Below are 18,748 nucleotides of genomic sequence, written 5' to 3'. Positions count from 1 at the left end.
GTGGCCCAGGAGTGCAGTGGAGGATGGCCCAAGTGCTTGGGCCCTGCACCCGCATGGGAGACCAGGAGAAGCACCTGGCTCTTGGCTTCGGATCAGCGAGATGAGCCGACCGCAGCGGCCATTGGAGGGTGAACCAACGGCAAAAAGGAAGACCTTTCTCTCTGTCTCTCTCACTATCCACTCTACCTGTAAAAAAAAAAAAAAAAAAGTATTTGGAGGTAGGCGTATGGTACAGTGCTTAAGACACTACTCAAATTAGCTTCATCTTTAAAACAAATTCATTAAAACTCAACAGAAACCCAACAGTTTACAAAAATGTTCTTCAAGAAACAGATCTTAATGTTTCAGAAAGCTCAAACAGAAGCACTGTACTTGGTGCAAGTTCTAAGCGTAGCTGCTGAGTACCGGAAGGTCAGAACTAATTCTTCGGTAAATGTGATTAAATCATTCAGAGCACAATTTACCTTCCAAATGGATACAGAACAAGAAGCCAGAACGTATACCACAGCTACCCTTCGAAAGGCTATAGCTCAGAACTAAGTACTTTTTAAGTTCAATCATTAAAATACTATAGAGGAGCCAGCGCAGGGGTCCAAGGCCTTGGGCCACCTTCCACTGCTGTCCCAGGCCATTAGCGGAGAGCTGAATGACAAAAGGAGCAGCCAGCACATGAACTGGCACCCACATGGGATGCCAGCACAAGAGGAGGCTTAACCTACTACGCCATGGCGCCCATTCTATTATCTTTTTTTTTTTTCTTTAATTTCTGTTTTATGAGAAAGAGAGAGATCTTTCATCTGCAGGTTCACTCCGCAAATGGCCTCAACAGCTGGGGCTGGGCAGAGCCAGGCCAAGCCAGGAGTCAGGTCTCCCACATGGGTCATTCTTCCCAAGCACATGAGCAGGGACTGCACCAGAAGCAGAGCAGCCAGGACTTGAACTCGCTCATATGGGATGGCAACATCACAAGCAGCAGCTTAACCCACTGCGCCGCAAGGCAAGCTCCTCAACACTATCTTTTAATTCTATTTTACCACTCATATAAGGTAATAGAGTCAAAGGAAGAATCAAATGAATCAGTACAGATTCAGGCTCTTAACTATGTACAGCACTTGGAAAAAAATGACTCAAATATTGGCTAATAGTAACGTTTTACCCATTAGACTAGATAAAATTAAAAGGTTGAATAAGTATACTCTCATATACCATAATCAAGAATATAAATTGGTAGAGCGTTTTAGAACAGCAAAATATATAATAGACATCTAAAACATGGAAGCCATTTTACTTAATGATTAAGTTTCTAGAAACTTACTACAAGTAACAATTACAATCCCAAATCAATGCAGACAGACATAATTTACATATTCACAGAATCACTAATAGGAAACCAGAAACCAAATTTCCAAAAGCAACAAGTTAAGAGGTTTTCCTGTGAAATGAAGGAGATCACAAGCACCGTCATCTCTCAGTATTCCCAGTGCACGAGATTCCAGGACCCTCAAGGACACTAACATCCAAAGAGGCTCAAATCTTATCTCAAACAGCAAGGTCTTGGGGCCGGCGCTGTGGCGCAGTGGGTTAATAATGCCCTGGCCTGAAGCGCTGGCGCCCCATCCCATATGAACGCCGGTTCGAGACCCAGCTGCTCCACTTCCTGTCTGGCTCTCCGCTATGGCCTGGGAAAGCAGTAGAAGATGGCCCAAGTCCTTGGGCCCTTGCACCCACACAGGAGACCTGGAGGAAGCTTCTGGCTTCAGATTGGTTCAGCTCCAGCCATTGTGGCCAATTGGGGAGTGAACCAGTGGATGGAAGACTTCTCTCTCTCTGCTTCTCCTTCTCTGTGTATAATTCTCACTTCCAAATACATAAATAAATCTTTAAAAAAAAATACAGAACTGAAAATATAAGCCTAGCTGTCCAGTTCTGCAACTCTCCATCACCCATTGAGCACTGTCACCAGGACACTGTAGCTTAATAAAACAATTTAAATCTCAAAGTTAAGGTAGCCTCCAACTTTTTTTTTTTTTTTTTTTGACAGGTTACAGAGTTACAGAGAGAGAGAGAGAGTCTTCCTTCCATTGGTTTACTCCCCAAATGGCCACTACGGCCAGTCTGCGCCGATCTGAAGCCAGGAGCCAGGAGCGCTTCCTCCTGGTCTCCCATGCAGGTACAGGGGCCCAAGCACTTGGGCCATCCTCCACTGCCCTCCTGGGCTACAGAAGAGAGCTGGACTGGAAGAGGAGCAACTGGGACTAGAACCTGGTGCCCATATGGGATGCCGGCGCTGCAGGCGGAGGATTAGCGAAGTGAGCCACAGCACTGGGCCCGCCTCCAACTTTTAAAATCAAATATATGTGGGGCTGGCGCTGTGACGTAGCAGGTGAAGCTGCTTCCTGCAGTGCCGGCAACCCACATGGGCACCAGTTCGAGTTCCAGCTGCTCCACTTCTGATCCAGCTCTCTGCTGTGACCTGGGGAAGCAGCAGAAGACGGACCAAGTCCTTGGGTCCCTACACCCACATAGGAGACCCAGAAGAAGCTCTTGGCTCCTGGCTTCGGACCAGCACAACTTCCTCCACTGCGGCCAATTGGGGAGTGAACCAGTGGATGGAAGATCTCTCTTTCTCTCTGCCTTTCTTCCTCCGTATGAAACCCTGACTTTCAAATAAATAACCTTTAAAAAAATCAAATATATAACAATTCATTTAAGTCAGTTAATTTCTCCTAAGCAATTAAATGTTCATATCCAGATTTAATTCACCAATGCCATTATGAATATTAAAATGTCTCAGAGCCAGCACTTAGCCTAATAGTGAAGATGCCCACATCCCATATCAGAGTCCCTGGGTTTGAGGCCAGCATTGTGATAGCAGCAGATTAAGCTACTAACTGCAATGCCAGAATTCCATATGAGCACTAATTTGAGTCCTAGCTGCTCCACTTCTAATCCAGCTCCCTGCTAATGTGCCTGGGAAAGCAGCAGAAGATGGCCCAAGTGCTTGGGCTCTGCCACTCACGTGGGAGACCCAGATGGAGGTCCAGGCTCCTGGTTTCAGTCAGGCCCAGCCCTGGCCATTGTGGCCCCTTAGGGAGTGTAGCAGCAGATAGAATATCTGCCTCACCTCTCCAACTCTTGACTTTCAAATAAGTAAAATAAATTAAAAAAAAAAAAGTGTCTGGGTTGGATTCTCAGCCTCAGCTCCTAACTCCAGCTTCCTGAAAATACGGACCTGGCAAGCTACAGTAATAGCTAATAACTGAGTTCCTGCCACCTGTGTAGAAACCAGAATTGAGGTGCTAGTTAGCATCAGACACTGGAGGCATTTGGAAAATGAAACAAGAGGGGCAAGCACATGTGGCTTAGCAGGTAAAGCCACCGCCTGCCATTGGTGGCATCCCATACGGTTGCTGGTTCAAATCCCGGCTGCTCCACTTCTGATCCAGCTCTCCGCTATGGCCTGGGAAAGCAGAAGATGGTCCAAGTCCTTGGGCCCCTGCACCTATATGGGAGACCGAGAAGAAGCTCCTGGCTCCTGGCTCCGGGATCAGCGCAGCTCCAGCTGTTGCAGCCAATTGGGGATGAACCAGCAGATGGAAGACCCCCCCCCCCCGCGCCCCTCCTCTGTGTAACTCTTTCAAATAAATAAATAAATCTTAAAAAAAAAAAAAAAAAAAAAAGAGTGAACAGGATTCAAACCCAGGCACTTCAGTATGGGATGCTGTGGGTTTCCCACGCAGCGTCTGAACCAGGAGGCAAATGCCCAACTCTATATTCCTATATTCCTCTTCCTTCTTCTGTCCTCACCACCTATATGTCATATAGATTCCAATTAAATTTTGTAAACTCACAGACCCAGCTCTTAAAGCAGGGTTAGAATTTGAGAAGTAATTACTCTCAAAAAGCCAACATACAAAAGCCACCCTTGCTCCCAAATGCAGGGTAGAGCAACAGCATGGCCACAAATCTAAGATAAACTGTAGCTTTCTAAACATTGCTATTAGAATCACTGAAAAAGCATTTAAAAAAACAAAACAAAACAAAAAAAATGCTGATGCCTAGTTCCATAACAGAGATTCTGATTTAACTGGTTTAGGACACACCGTGGGCATTTAGAGTTTATAAATCTCAGATGATTCTAATCAAATGAGCCCCACTAGGAAGAAGGAGTAAGGCAACATCCTGAGGAAACACGCACACAAAATCTAAAATCTGACAGACTGCCTCAGTCTCTTCAGTAAACCAACGACTCAAGAAGAAAACTATTCAGAAGAGATAGAAACAATCAATGCAGTGCATAAACATTTTCCCAAGATTAATTTCAACTAAATATAAAAAGACACTCTAACAACAAAGAGAAAATCTGAATAAGGACTCTCATACTGGCACTTAGAAAATAAAAACCAGTCCTTTTTAGAGGCGCACTCTGAAGATCGGAGATGAATGTGACATCTGAAGTTCGCTGCCAAGCACCCAGCATGTTAACCTATGAAGCAGGTGGCCACAGAATTTGCCTAAATACAGTGGAGCAGAGGTAACAGCCGACATTCTCTGATGATCATCAGTAAAGATGAACAGGTACCTGGCGGGTGATTCACTATTCTATTTTTCGGTATTTGAAGATTTCCAGATAAAATACAAAAAAAAAAAAAAACCCTCATCGAAACCAAAGTAAACAGAGCAAGTTGGTTACAGAGTCAAACCTGCTAGTGTGGTACATAGATCATTATATTATGCTCAGCTGAAAAACGGAGGCTTTGTATGGAAGTCTAGAAACCCCACATATCTCCTTCACAAAAACTCTACACAGGAGATTCACTGTCTTCCATTGTGTGCAGGGGGGAGTAGCAGGAAAAGGGAGGAGAAGAGGATATCCACCAGACAGACCACATCAGCCACGCAATGAGACAACATCTGTCTTGCCACAGCAAGCTGTCAGTTCAGAGAACTTAAGTGATTTTAAACAAAATGAACATTTTCCAGTAGGGTTTTAAGCAATCCCAGTGGCAAAAGACAAAAGGCTTCCATGGGGGGATGAACCAACGGAAGGAAGACCTCTCTCTCTCTCTCTCTGTAACTCTACCTGTCAAATAAATAAAAAACTAAAATAAAAATAAAGGCTTCCATGAATGTTGTGACTTTTCCAGCAGTTACAGCACTGTATTTGCTTCAGAAACTGAATTTTCCCTCCAGCAGCCTAACTGCAGTTTGTTGTGTCAATCATGATTTTCTGCTTCACCAGGAAGGCTACTTTTTATCACCAACATAACTAGTGAAACAGCAGTCCTTTAAACAATTCCTTTAAACAAACAAACAAAAACAAATCTGAAGATACCAAACACAAGAAATCCAGCCATTATGCAGAAATTTTAGGACTCACTCCGCAAAACGTCCACGTTCAAGCATTCACTCTTTAAATTATAATTCTTTGGCACCTTCACCCAACTTTCAGTGTTCACACCTAGCTGTGTACGTGGATGACACCCCCTGGCTTATCTGGGTAATTCAGGAGACCTAAGGAAGGACAGAAACCTAAGGAAGGACATCCTATCGCCCTCCATTTGCAAGTCTCAGAACTGTGGTAAAAGACCATGCAGGGGCCAGGACTGCGCACAATGGGTTACAGCCCCAGCCTGCAGTGCTGCCGTCCCATACCGGGGCTGATTCGAGTCCCAGTTGCTCCTCTTCCAATCCAGTTCCCAGCTAGTGCACCTGGGAAAGCAGTGGAGGATGGCCCAAATCCTTGGGACCCAGGTGGGAGACCCGGAAGAAGCTCCTGACTTCAGATAGGCTCAGATACGGCTTTTGCAGCCATGTGGGGAGTGAACCAGTGGATGGAAGACCTCTCTGTGTCCCTACTTCTTTGTAACTCTTTCAAATAAGATAAAATAAATCCATATATATATATATATATATATATGGGCACTTTCCATCTCTCTGCTTCTTTCTCACTCTAACTCTGCCCTTCAAATTAAAAAAAAAAAAAAAAGACCACGCAGAAGCGTTTTTCCCGCAACTGTTTTCCTTATACAAAACGGTGACTGTGTCCTGGCAACCGCAGACATCCTTCAGGCCAATACAGAAAAGGGCAAATGGTCCTGAAAAACGTTCTCCTCCACTGAAGACAAACGAATCCCTGCAGCTGCTAGTGTTGTAAGCCAGCGTCATTTACAGACTGGGAGAGCAACTGAACAGCTTCACGAAGTACAAGGCAAAGAGAAGTGCAATCAGTCCGGCGCTGTGGTGCAGTGGGTTACTCCTCCCGCCGCGGCGCCCACCTCCCGTACAGGCTGGTTTGAGTCCTGGCTGCCCCTCTTCCGATCCCGCTCTGCTATGGCCTGGGAAAGCAGTGGATGGGCCCTGCACCCGCGTGGGAGACCAGGTGGAAGTTCCTGGCTCTGGATCGGCCCAGTCCCCGTCGTTGCAGCCACTTGGGGAATGAACTAACGGACAGAAGACCTTTCTCTCTGTCTCTCGTTCTCACTGTCTGTAATTCTACCTCTCAAAACACATAAATCCTAAAAAAATAGAGAGAAGTGGAATCCAAAAAACCCTGCCTACATAACGCCTATATTAAGTTTCACACAGCACCAAGTCAGCCTAAAGCCCACCAACACACACAGCACGGTCTAGAGAAGCACAGGGGCCGGACCGGCACATCCGGGCAGCGGCCATGTCCTTACGGTGCTGCCGAGGGGAAAGGAAAAATAAAAAGAAAGAAAGAAAGAAAGCTAAACACGGCAACGCTCCCCACCTTCAGACACCAACGATTCTATTCCTAGGGAACAAGTGGTCGGAAGGCGTGGGCGGGGCCAAAAAGAGAGGCGTCCAATCAGAGCTCGAGTTACAAGGGCGGCCGGCCGGGCCGGCGATGAGAGCGTCCCTCTGACTGGCCGGCGGCCGCTCGCCGCACTCCCCGTAGGCGGCCACACCTGGAAACCCACCCCGGCCGCAGGACCTCGGCGCCGGAGTCGCCCCCCGGGCCGGGTCCCGCTCGAGCCTGCGGGGTCGGCGGCGGGGGAGGGGCGGGCGGCCCCCCTCCCCCGCCGCCCCGCGGGGGCCGCGTCCCCTGCTCACCAATTCCTCGTAGCTCCTGCTGTGCTCGTTCCCCTCCCAGTCCAGCCTCTTCGGCAGCAGCTGCAAAGACAGGAGGGCGCCCCGCGTGAGCCCCGCGCCGGGCGCGCGGGGGCGGGGCGGGGCGGGGGGCACAGACCTGGTACTGCTCCAGCTCCTGCACCAGCACCTGCGGCAGAGACGGCGGTCAGCGCGGCCGGGCGAGCCGGGGGGCCCCGACCCGCCCGCCGCCCGCTCCCCGCCCGCCGCACTCACCTGCGCCGCTCTCCGACACGGGCCGGCCGACAGGTAGCGGGCGATGAGGAAGTACAGCTCTGCGGGGAGACGGGGCAGAGGGTCAGCACCGGCCGCCACGGGCCCGGGCGCCGCGCCGGGGGCGGCCCGCGTCTTACCCGACTCGATGAGGGGCACCGGGCGTCGCGCGGCCGGGGGCTCCGCCATGGCCGGGCGCGGGCAGGGCGGCGGGAGCAGGCGACGGAAGCGTGTAGGCCGCGCCGAGGCCTGCCGGGGCCGGCGTCGCTCTCCTCAGGCGCGCGCCTCCGCTGCCGCCATGGCGCGCGCGCCGCCGGCTGCCGACCCCTCCGCGGGCAGGAAGTAGTCCCTCCGCCGAGCGGAAAAGTAGTCCCTCCGCGGGCGGGGCGGGCGGCGCCTCCGCGACCCCGCCCCGCCGGGGGGAGCCCGCCGCGCCGCTTCGCCGCGGTCTCCGGGGCCGCCGGGAGGAGGGCGTGGGGGTGGGCGGAGGCCCCGGCCCGGGGCGGGGCGGCGGCGGGGGGGGGAGGGGAGCGCGCGTGGCCCGGATCCCTGCGCGCGGTGAGGCGCCGCCGGTCTTTGTGAGGGGGCGGCGCGGGCGGGCGGCGCGGGCGGGGGTCAGGCCGGGGGCGGGGGCGGGGGTCTAGCCGGGGGCGGAGGTGGGGGCGGAGGGCTGGCCGGGGGCGGGGGCGGAGCTGGGGGGCGGGGGTCTAGCCGGGGCGGAGGTGGGGGCGGGGGTCTGGCCGGGGGCGGAGGTGGGGGCGGAGGGCTGGCCGGGGGCGGGTCACTGCCGACCCTGCGGGGCCGGGGCCCGGCCGCCGTCACCCGCCCGGGGCCGCGTGGACGGGGGCCCTCCACGGACGGTCATCGGGGGTCGGCTCGCTCGCTGGCCCCGGAGGACGCACCCCCACGCCCAGGAGGATGACCCCCGGGGCGGGCAGGGGCCGCGGACGCTGGCCGGGGAGACGGCGTGCGGAGGCCCGAGCCCGGCGGTCAGCGAGGGCGCGGCCCGCAGCTGGCGGCCGGGAAGGGGCCCTGAGCGGGTGGTCGGGGCCGGCAGGTGCCCCCGCGGAGCGGGAAGCCGGTGTCCGGCGGCTGGGGTTGTGTATGCTTCGGCCTCTCTGGGAGCCGGGCACGGATTCCGTGTTTGCACGGGCCCAAGTTCGGCTTCTCACCGCGCCGGTGCGCCCCGCGGGGACCCGCACGACGCCCCTGGGGCCTGCAGCGCACCTGCACCGTCTCGGCCCGGTGCCCTCGGCGGCGGCGCGCGCAGCCCTGGCCCGGGGCCTCGCTCTGCCAGTCGTTAGCTGGGGGACTGATAAGTCACTTCCCCTCTAGGGCTTATCCGTCCGCTAAAGTTTGTGTCTGCCTTGTAGAGTTGTGAGGGTTAAAGTGTGTTCGCAGCAGACGATAAGCTGTAAGCTAGCTCCTGTTTACACCAAATAGCAAAAACGCTTGTGTAGTGAGGGAGGCAGATGTGCGTAAGGTAACACATGTTCGGGCAAGCACACGAGTGTTCTCAACATCTGTTAGCAAACTGCAAGTGATGGCGATAACACAGACGAAGGAGTAACCGCGGTGTTGCCATCAGAGGACTTGGTGTCTTTAGGGAAAACACATGGAAACAGTGACAAGATTTGGGCCCTAGGTCGCCTGCGGGAGGGGGAGGTGTTAGGGAGTGGCCCAGCAGCAGCGCTTGGAGGGGGGACACCAGGAACAACAAAGAGGAGACAGGAATTTCATTTCAAGTTGAAGGAACTCAACTGAGGGTGACTCTGGACTGAATAAGAGCAGCAGGACGTTGGAATTGAGAGGAATTAAAGGGCTCTTAGTTGGCAAGGATCTATTTTCCATTGTAGGATGGATTTCAGAAAGGATTAAGACCAACGAGCAGGAAAACCGCTTTATAGAACCTTGCATACAAAAGAAATGAAGGTGCGTTCGGTCAGTAGTTAAAAGGTGGAGAGGAAGAGACCAGAAATGCATAGGATGTAAGCAACATAAACTGGCAAACTAAGAACAGACAGACTTGGGGCTTGGTGGGTCAGGGTTGCGCCCTCCGCTGAGCTAGGGCACTGAGGCTGTCTGAACTGTTGCAGGAGTTGGAAGTTACAGCCTGCTCTGGCAGGACAGTGATCTGATGCTATGAGACAGCAGAGTTAGCAAATGACAGGGGAGAAACGAAGCTTTGCAACATTGACCAGAGAGTTGTGTATTTCATTTTGTAACCAATACCACAAAGTAAAGGCCCCCAAAAGATACTACAAGAGTTTGTATCCCAGACAGTGGCCATTGTCTGAAACTATAAGGTGGAGTGAGCAGCATGGTAACTGTTACAACAGATCAGAAGTGATGACCTGAATTTTCCTTTCCAGGAGCCCTGGTACATCCTCAGAAATACTCCTCCTAGATTTTATTTTTTAAAACATAATTAGCAAATGTATCTTTTTTAAAGATTTATTTATTTATTTGAAAGGCAGAGTTACAGAAAGAGAGCTTCCATCCACTGGTTCACTCCCCAACTGGCAGCAACAGCTGGGCCTGTCTGAAGCCAGAAGCTAGGAGCTACTTCCAGGTCTCCCACATGGGTGCGGGAGGAGCCCAAGTACTTGGTCCATCTTCCACTGCTTTCCCAGGCCATTAGCAGGGAGCTGGGTGCAAAGTGGAGCAACCGGCACCCATATGGTATATGGTATGCTGGCTCTGCAGGCAGCAGCTTTACCCGCTACACTACAGTGCCGGCCTCTCCTAGATTTTAAATAGAGACAAGAAGCGGAATGTCTTCCCTGTTCCTTTCCTAGCTGTGACTCATACCGACCAGGGGGAAGGAGAAGGGAATGTACTACGTACCTGCCACTTAATACCCGGCGTGCCTCAGGAGTGGTCTCCAGAGGAGGTGAGAATCCTGTGTGCATGTCACACACGTCTGAATCCAAGCCATTCCAAGTACATACACTCAGGTGGGTAAATGGAAATCACTTAATTTCTCCAAAAAGCCATATGGGGAGCTAAGTTAACAAGTTGCTTGGTAAGCCAGGGTTGGGAGATCTTAAGCTGCAGTGTTGACGTAGGCTGTAAGGTCACCAGTCTCCACGCTAGGAATGCATCCTCAAGGGAATTACAGTGGTTTAGCCTTGGCAGGCAGCCCCTCCTGGGGCTCTGGGGCCATTAATAGGCCCATTTTACAATGAGGAAGTGGGAGTCCACGGAGATTGATAATGGCCCGAGGGCACATAACTAGTAAGTAGCAGCTGGGCTGGAAGGACGGTCCTACCAGCTGAGACCTTAGCGTATGAGTTCTGCAAAAATTATGTCTCCCTTGCTGCACTTCACAAAGGAGGAAAACAGAGCCTGAGAGAGAGACTGGTGGGTGACTGTGCCACTGCCGTGCAACAGAGCTGCGATTTGAAAACCTGTGTGAGAAGTACATGCACAGTCTGATTCACCACAGGCCGCTCTGTTTATTCCCATCTTTTTTAAAATTTATTTTATTTATTTGAAAGGCAGAGCCACAGAGAGAGGGGGAAAGTAAGATCATCTATCCAATAGTTCACTCCCTGCGCCCTGCTATTGTTCTACCTGGAAGGCAGCAAGTGATGGCTTAAGTACTTGGGCCCCTGCTATCCATGTGGGAGACCTGCGTGGAGTTTCAGACTCCTGGATGTGGCCTGGCCCAGCCCTGGTTGTTGTGGGCATTTAGGGAGTGAACCAGAGGATAGAAGGTATGTCTGTCTATCATTCTTCCAAATAATAGAGAGAGAGAGAGAGGAAACTTGAGTCTTGGAAGTTTTAAGAATTTGACTAAGTATGGAAAGCCTCTTAAGGAAAATAGCAGAATTGAGTAGGACCTTCCAACTCACCATTTAGGAAACTCACAAGCATTAAGTGTGAAAATCTTACCTGGAAAATGGAAGTGAAACCAGTCTGGTTCCAACAATTTACCCACAAGAGAAGTCAGAAGTAAAGATGAGGGGCCGGTGCTGTGGCCTTGTGGGTGAAGACTCCGCCTGCAGTGCCAGGGGATGGCGGTTCGCATCCCGGCTGCTCCACTTCCGATCCAGCTCTCTGCTATGGCCTAGGAAAGCAATAGAAGATGGCCCACGTCCTTGGGCCCCTGCACCGCCATGGAGGACCGGGAAGAAGCTCCTGGCTCCTGGCTTCGGATCAGCCCAGCTCCAGCCATTGCGGCCAATTGGGGAGTGAACCAGCAGATGGAAGACCTCTCTCTCTCTCTCTCTCTCTCTCTCTGCCTCTGCTTCTCTCTGTGTGTAACTCTGACTTTCAAATAAATAAATAAATCTTTTTGAAAAAAAAGTGAAGATGAAAGAATTGGGTCAGTTCTGAAAGATTTTGAAAATGAGATAAATCTATGAGCAGTGGAGATTGTGCATAGGAAACTAGATACACGATTCAAATCCTGGTAGTATGTGAGTATAAACGGGTTAATTGAACGCAGCAGCCAGTGATGCACGCCTAGTTTTGAGGGACATGAAGTAGGTGGCACTGGACCTGCAGAACAGTTGACAGCACACAACTAAATCAGTCCATGTGCGACAACACCTGTGTCATTTTCCATCAACAGCTGGATCGAAGGCCTTCTGTAAGGCGGGCACCCTGTGCTAAAGACTGGCTCCAGCTTCTGTGGGTAAATCCCCAGAAATATAGGAGTTATTTACATCCTGATAGATTTCCAGAGGACTTTGAAAGAATGAAAGAAAGCATTGATCCTTTCATAACTCAGTCACACGTAGACCTCGCGTCTGACTCCTGGGGTCCCTCCTTCACCTGCTGGTGGTCTCGTGTTTCCCCCAAAGCCCTCTCTTCCCTTTAACCCAGCCAGTTGTCCTCTTAATGTTACTTGTCCCTGCTGCTCTCAGCAAATTGTTTCCACATTTATCTCTTCCCTCTCCAGCTTCTGCCTCTCCCTTGTCATTGGCTTCGGTCCCTGTTCCCTACTTGCAGGCTTGGCCCATGTCTGTCACCAAGTATTACCAGTTCTTACTTTGAAACGTTTCTTGCAGCATTGCAAGAGCAGAGAGTGGCTGGACAAGACCTTGGGAATGCGGGAGATGGAATCGGAATGTGTCTGCACTTGGATGTCGAAGTTGAGAAACCTCTCTGGCTCAGTAGCTTTTTGTTTTTCTGTTTAATAATCTTTAATGTGAGAATAACAGCTAGCATAATATATATGGCATGTTTTTCCATCCTGGCCAGTGTGCTAAACCATTCATTGCTCTTACTTGGTGGTCGGAAGATAGCCAGAATACCCGAGTTATTTTAAAGGTCTGTAGAGCTCCTTGAACAATGCCTATCTTCCAATGCCTAACTGTTACATGAAATAAAAAATGATTACTTTTTTCTCCATCCCCACTTAGTTTAGGCCCTCAGTCATCAAGGTCTCCCTGACTCTTCACTCAATCCTTTTTTTTATTTAAAGATTTATTTTATTTATTTGAAAGAGTTACAGAGAGAGGTAGAGAGAGAGAGAGGTCTTCCATCCGCTGGTTCACTCTCCAGAGCCAGAGCTGAGCTGATCCGAGCCAGGAGCTTCTCAAGGGGTCTCCCACGTGGGTGCAGGAGCCCAAGGACTTGGGCCATCTTCTACTGCTTTCCCAGGCCATAGCGGAGAGCTGGATCAGAAGTGGAGCAGCCAGGACTAGAACCGGCGCCCATATGGGATGCCAGCACTTCAGGCCAAGGTGTTAACCTGCTGCACCACAGTGCCAGTCCCTCTTCACTCAATCCTATCACTGCTTTTAGATTTCCTCTGTTCAGGCCTTTCTCGTTCCCTACCCCCTCAGACCCAACTCCTTGGCTTCACTCTTGAGGCTGCATGGGACGTTCTGCTTTGTGCCCTCCCCCTTGCTCCGAGCCCAGGAAGGCTTACCGTGCATCTGAGCCCTTGGCTCACTCGCCCTCAGCTCCAGCATCACCCAACAGCCGCCCTCAGCAGGCTGAAAAGGCAGTGAGGTCAGGTTTCCGTTGTCTCTGCTCTCTGACTGCCGGGATGTGCTGGTAGAGACTGCCGTTCCTGTACCAGAGGCCACAGTAGCTAACCCCCCGAGGGTCAATTCCACTACCTCCCCGGCCCTCGAGGATTCGGGCTTCTCTTCCAAGTCGAACAGGAGGTATCGGAGGAAGGCAGGGCAGGGGGCTTCCCCAGCCGTGGCCGATTGGGCTCTGCTTACGTCCTTGTAAATGGCACCGTCACTCACTCAGTGATCTTGGGTGACTTAGGCCTTCTGTTTTCTTTCAAAACTCTGACAGAGTCAAAGCTCTGCATAAGTAGCGACTGCTTTCTCGAACTCCATCCCCTGTGGCTGTCCAGAATCCCATTTGGTCAGTTCTCATTCCCCAGTCTTCAGATTTCACCCTTGTCTGTGTCTATCTCATCCTCCGGCTTGAAAGAATCCACCTAGGGGCAGACATCCGGTCTATCTGCTAAGATGCCCACATCCCAGCAGCACCTAGGTTCGAGTCCTGGCTCTGCTCTCAATTCCTTTAGCTTTAGCAGCTTTCTCTGATGTGCACCCCGGAAGGCAGCAGGTGATGGCTCCAAGTAGTGGGGTCCCTGCCACCCATGTGGGAGGCCGGGATTGACTTCCCAGTTCCTGCCTTCAGCCTAGCCCAGCTCCAGCCATTATGGGCATTTAGGATCTCTCCCCTCTCCCCTCTCCCCTCTCCCCTCTCCCCTCTCTCCCCTCTCCCCTCTCCCCTCTCCCCTCTCTCCTCTCTCCTCTCTCCCCTCTCCCCTCTCAGCTCTCTCCTCTCTCTCCTCCCCCTCTCCCCTCTCCCCTCTCCGCTCTCTCCCCTCTCCCCTCTCCTCTCTCTCCTCTCTCCTCTCTCCCCTCTCTCCTCTCTCCCCTCTCCGCTCTCTCCTCTCTCCCCTCTCCCCTCTCTCCTCTCCCCTCTCCTCTCTCCTCTCCCCTCTCTCTAACTTCCTCCTTCACAAGACCTTTCCTGAGAACTTTGGGCCCCAGTTATTCTGTTTAAAATCCCGAGTCATCTCTCCTCTCACATGTGCAGCTGTGGAGCTAGCTAAGGAGCTGAGCCTCAGATGTATCAGAGCCCAAGCCCCTCTCTCCTGCGTGAGCAGGCACGTTCTACATGTCTGTCTGCTTCTGCCTTCATCCCGTTACTGGCTTTTCTCAACAGACATCTAGAGGAATCCTGCTAAAAACCTAAGGTCAGATCCTCCAGGGGCTCCCAGGGGGCCCGGAAGGGAAGCCCGAGTCCTCTGATCTGGCCTCTCTCTCCCTGCCCCTCCGTGGAGCCGCACATCCCGAGACGTGCCACACACGCTGCTGCCCCGGGACCTTTGCACCTGCATTCCTTCTGCAGGAATACCTACTCCTGGAGCGACCACATCACGCGGTCCCTCCCCTCCTTTCCAGCCTTGGCTCGAGTGTCCTATTCGCAGTGAGACCCTCCCACCTTCTCTTTCCTGTGTGCTCACCCACAGCACCCTCCACCACAAAATGTGCGCCCACTTTGTTTCTTGTCTGGCTCCTCCCATTCTTTGAAGACAAGCAGAGATTTGTGTGTCTTGCTCAGTGACAGCCCTAGCGCTATTACAAAACCTTATGTTCACTCACGGATGTTTGATGAAAAACTGCTCAGCCTGAGGCCCCCCAGATATGAGATAATTAAGCTCCCAACCATTCACTCTCGAAGCTTTCGCATCTCACACAAACCTGCTGGCTCTCTTGTCATGAAAACAATGAGGGGCTGGCACCATGGTGCACTAGGTTAATCCTCCACCTGTGGTGCCAGCATCCCATATGGGCACCAGATTCTGTCCCGGTTGCTCCTCTTCCAGGCCAGCTCTCTGCTGTGGCCCGGGAGGGCAGTGGAAGATGGCCCAAGTGCTTGGGCCCTGCACCCACATGGGAGACCAGGAGGAAGCACCTGGCTCCTGGCTTCGGATCAGTGCAGCTGCAGCCGTTGCAGCCATTTGGGGGGTGAGCCAACGGAAGGAAGACCTTTCTCTCTGTCTCTCTCTCTCTCGCTGTCTGTAACTACCTCTCAAATAATCTAAAAAAATAAAATAAAATGAAAACAATGAGCAATCTCAGGAGTAGCAGGGGAGGCTACAGTGGGGAGGGGCCCAGCACTCTGGGGAGAGAGCATCTGTCAGTGCCTTTCCCAGGGCCATGGTGTGACCACAGGGCAGCCCTGTGCCCTCCTGGCCAGCCTGCGTCACCCCCCACTGCCCCATCCTCTCTCTCAGGCCTCCGTCTTCCCCAGCCTCCACACCGCAGCCTCACCCCAGCCTGGGCTTCGCCCTCCAAGCCCTCAATTCCCCAGGTCTTGCTGATCCCAAAGATGAAGAGACAAATGAAATTGGTCTTGCCTTGCCTTTGCACAGGTGAGTCTTTGGAACAGTGGTGAGGGAGGGGAAATCCCATCAGGGCCCAAAGGGGATTCTGAAGAGGGAAAGATAAGAATGGAGAGAAACTCCAAGTGGAGAGGCTGGGGAAGAAAGGAGAGTTCCAAGTTCCCCAGTTCACCCCCTGGCCGGTGCTCTCTCATGACTGACTTAGGCAATGGGTGAAGTGGAGCTGGGAACCTGAGGCCGGGACAGCCATATCCTGGTGGTGATGTTTGCCACGCAATTGCAGAAATACCGTCCCCCGTGGGCAAGCCAGAGGAAGCTTCCCGGTATCTCTCACTAAAGAGCGAGCTGGCCGAGAGCAGGGTAATGCACCCACCATCTAACACGAATATTTTTATAGATGAAAGCCCCCCCAAAGGTTTAAGGTAAGACTATCGAGATGAGGGAGGTGATTTTGGGCTTCAGATTCCAAAGTCTCATGGCTGGTTTTTTTTTTTGTTTGTTTGTTTTTTTCAGGTAGAGTTATAGACAGAGACAGAGAGAAAGGTCTTCCTTCCACTGGTTCACTCCCCAGATGGCAGCTACGGCCGGTGCTGCGCCAATCCGAAGCCACAGCAGAGAGCTGGACTGGAAGAGGAGCAGCCGGGACTAGAACCGGCGCCCATATGGGATCCCAGCGCCCATAAGGGATGCTGGCGCCGCAGGCGGAGGATTAACTAAGGGAGCCACGGCGCCGGCCCCTCTCATGTCTGTTCTTAACCAGCAATCAGCTCCCTGAGTTCTCGAAGGAAAGTACATATATGGAAGACTTCAGCTGAGTGCAAGGGATACTTGACTGACTGTGGCCCGAGCGCTGTTTGTTTTGGCCAGGCGTTCTCCAGAGACTAGGGCCAAAGCCAGCCAGCTGTGGTGAAGCCGAGCGGAGCCCAGGGTCCCAGCAGCTGGGGTGTGCACCCACGCCTCGGCGAGGCCATGGCCACCACGGCAGGTGCTTCTGGGGCCGTGCTCGTGCAGACCCTGGCGGCTCTTTCCGGCAGAAGATTTAACGAAGCCCTCGTGCCACAGGGCACCATGGCTTTGCATTCACCTAGCTGTGGGCTGGTTTGTCCCCAGAGGCCTTCACGATGGCAGAGGTCAGCAATTTGAGCAGTCAATGTATTCATGTCAAGCAAAGATGACAAAAAATTCATGCAACTCACAGCTATCTTGAGAATTGTCACAAAATGGATGTGTTCATTATAATTTTTTGAGCAGATTAACTTTCATAACAACTAAAGGATACGATTTCCTCCAAGACAGGCTTTGCCAGAACCTAAGCCCTGGAAGGTTACACAGTGCACAGAACTAAACTGCATATGCAGCCTAAGTAGAGAACGAGGTATAACAGGAGAGCGCGTTCTCCACCATCGATCAACAGTTCAGAAACTCAATTTCACGTGGAAAATATAGAAGCTGTAGAGATCTACTCTCAACCAGACCTTGGTCCCACCTGGCTGATGCTAATTCTTGGTCTTTGAAATGACCAAGAAGTCCTTCAGCTGTCTCCTTTCTCTTTGTAACAAAGTAGGGACCAGCCCCCTGCTATGAATTACCTATAATCTTACATGTTTAAAGGGTTCTCCTCGCATGGCTGTCTCAACAAGATGGGGAAGGATTATCAGGTAAGCGTAATTCTTCAATTGCAGAAAACAAGAAAGTAAACTTTAAAAATATTTAATTGGTATGAAAGTCAGAGTTACAGAGAGAGGAGGAGAGACAGCGAGAAATCTTCCATTCACTGGGTCACTCCCCAAATGGCCACAATGGAAAAGGCTGGGCCAGGCCAAAGCCAGAAGCCTGGAACTCCATCCGGGTCTCCCACATGGGTGGCAGGGGCCCAAGCACTTGGGCCATCTTCCACTGCTTTCCCAGGAGCATTAGCAGGGAGCTGGATTGGAAGTGGAGCAGCCAGGAATTGAACTGGCACTCACAGGAGATGCCAGCATTGCAGGGGGGTGCTTCATCCGCTGTGCCACAATGCTGGCCCTGTAAACTTTGACAGTTCCGTGAAGTGAGAAATGTATAAGCCACCGACTTTCACCCAGTCACATGGCTTTCCAGAGCTTCCCTAAAGAGCTCGAAGCTGGGGGTGTGTCACTCACACCCCACAAGGATTTTATCAGGCGGAAGACTTGGTTCTGCCTTTTCCAGCCTTCCAGACACTCTTTCCTACCTGACACAGAGGCTTTATCACACTGTCACCAAGCACAAAGTTCCCAGTTTGCTGGATTCACTCGCTGATACTACCACTTGGGCATGACCCAAGGGACACGTCACAGCCTAAAACAAGATAGAGCGCTTCAGTTTCGTCATTTGAGGTAGATAGAGTCATCTGATTCTTGAGCCTCATTCCAGTACTGACCCTCACCCTGTGCCAGTTCCTGGGGTGGGAGTGGGGTGGGAGGTAACAAGACCGGAAGCCAGCCTAGGGGGGCTCAGGAATGGTAGGATGCCAGTGGAGCAGCACTGTGGCCACCTGGGATGAGGGTGGAACCGGGCGTTCAAGTTCTGCTTCTGTTCTTTTTTTTTTTTTTAACTATGTATGTTATGTATTTGAAAGAGAGACACAGAGAGAGAACTCTCATTTGTTTATTCAACCTCCAGATGCCCCCACCCACAGGCCAAAGCTGAGCTTGGAATTCAGTCTGGGTCTCCCACATGGGTGGCAGGGACCCAACTACTTGAGCCATCACGGCCACCTTCCAGGGAGCTGGAATCAGGGTCGGAACCAGGACACAACCCAGGCTCTCCAACCTGGGATGTAGGTGTCCCAGGCGTCGTCCTGACGCTGCCCCGGTGCCAGCCCCGTTTCTGTTTCCTAGTATGGGACGTGTGCACATGGCAACAAGCCTGGTAAAACAGAAGACGTGTATTTGCCAATTTGCACGGAAAGTTGAGTGTCCATTTCTTGAAACCCTTTGTCCTTGAGTGGTCTGCCTCGCATAAACCTGTGCTTTCTCTTTTTTTTTTTTTTTTTTTGGACAGGCAGAGTGGATAGTGAGAGACAGAGAGAAAGGTCTTCCTTTTGCCGTTGGTTCACCCTCCAATGGC

At 51.9% G+C, this 18,748-nt stretch overlaps 1 protein-coding gene and 1 long non-coding RNA gene across 3 annotated transcripts in view; one reads left to right on the top strand and one right to left on the bottom strand.

The window, feature by feature from the left end:
* BRWD1 (bromodomain and WD repeat domain containing 1) overlaps nt 1-7,624 on the bottom strand; it is a 113,476-nt gene extending 105,852 nt beyond the window's left edge. Inside the window, exons 1-4 of the mRNA XM_062204926.1 lie at nt 7,467-7,624; nt 7,330-7,388; nt 7,214-7,243; nt 7,078-7,137 (exon numbers count right to left, since the gene is read on the bottom strand). Coding sequence (XP_062060910.1) covers nt 7,078-7,137; nt 7,214-7,243; nt 7,330-7,388; nt 7,467-7,515 — 198 coding nt within the window. The 5' untranslated portion in view covers nt 7,516-7,624. The remainder of the gene's footprint in view (nt 1-7,077; nt 7,138-7,213; nt 7,244-7,329; nt 7,389-7,466) is intronic.
* A 930-nt stretch (nt 7,625-8,554) lies between these two features.
* On the top strand, nt 8,555-18,149 carry LOC133769745 (uncharacterized). Of its 2 annotated transcripts, XR_009867228.1 has the most exons (4): nt 8,555-10,283; nt 15,554-15,691; nt 15,867-16,083; nt 16,175-18,149. It is a non-coding gene; the product is annotated as an uncharacterized LOC133769745 (long non-coding RNA). The 2 variants fall into 2 exon arrangements; XR_009867227.1 differs by having other exon boundaries at nt 15,554-16,083.
* Nucleotides 18,150-18,748: the final 599 nt, after the last annotated feature.

Source organism: Lepus europaeus, chromosome 2, assembly GCF_033115175.1.
Source record: "Lepus europaeus isolate LE1 chromosome 2, mLepTim1.pri, whole genome shotgun sequence".
Lineage (NCBI taxonomy): Eukaryota > Metazoa > Chordata > Mammalia > Lagomorpha > Leporidae > Lepus > Lepus europaeus.
The sequence above is the reverse complement of the archived record's forward strand: the minus strand, read 5'-3'. Positions and strand labels throughout refer to the sequence as shown.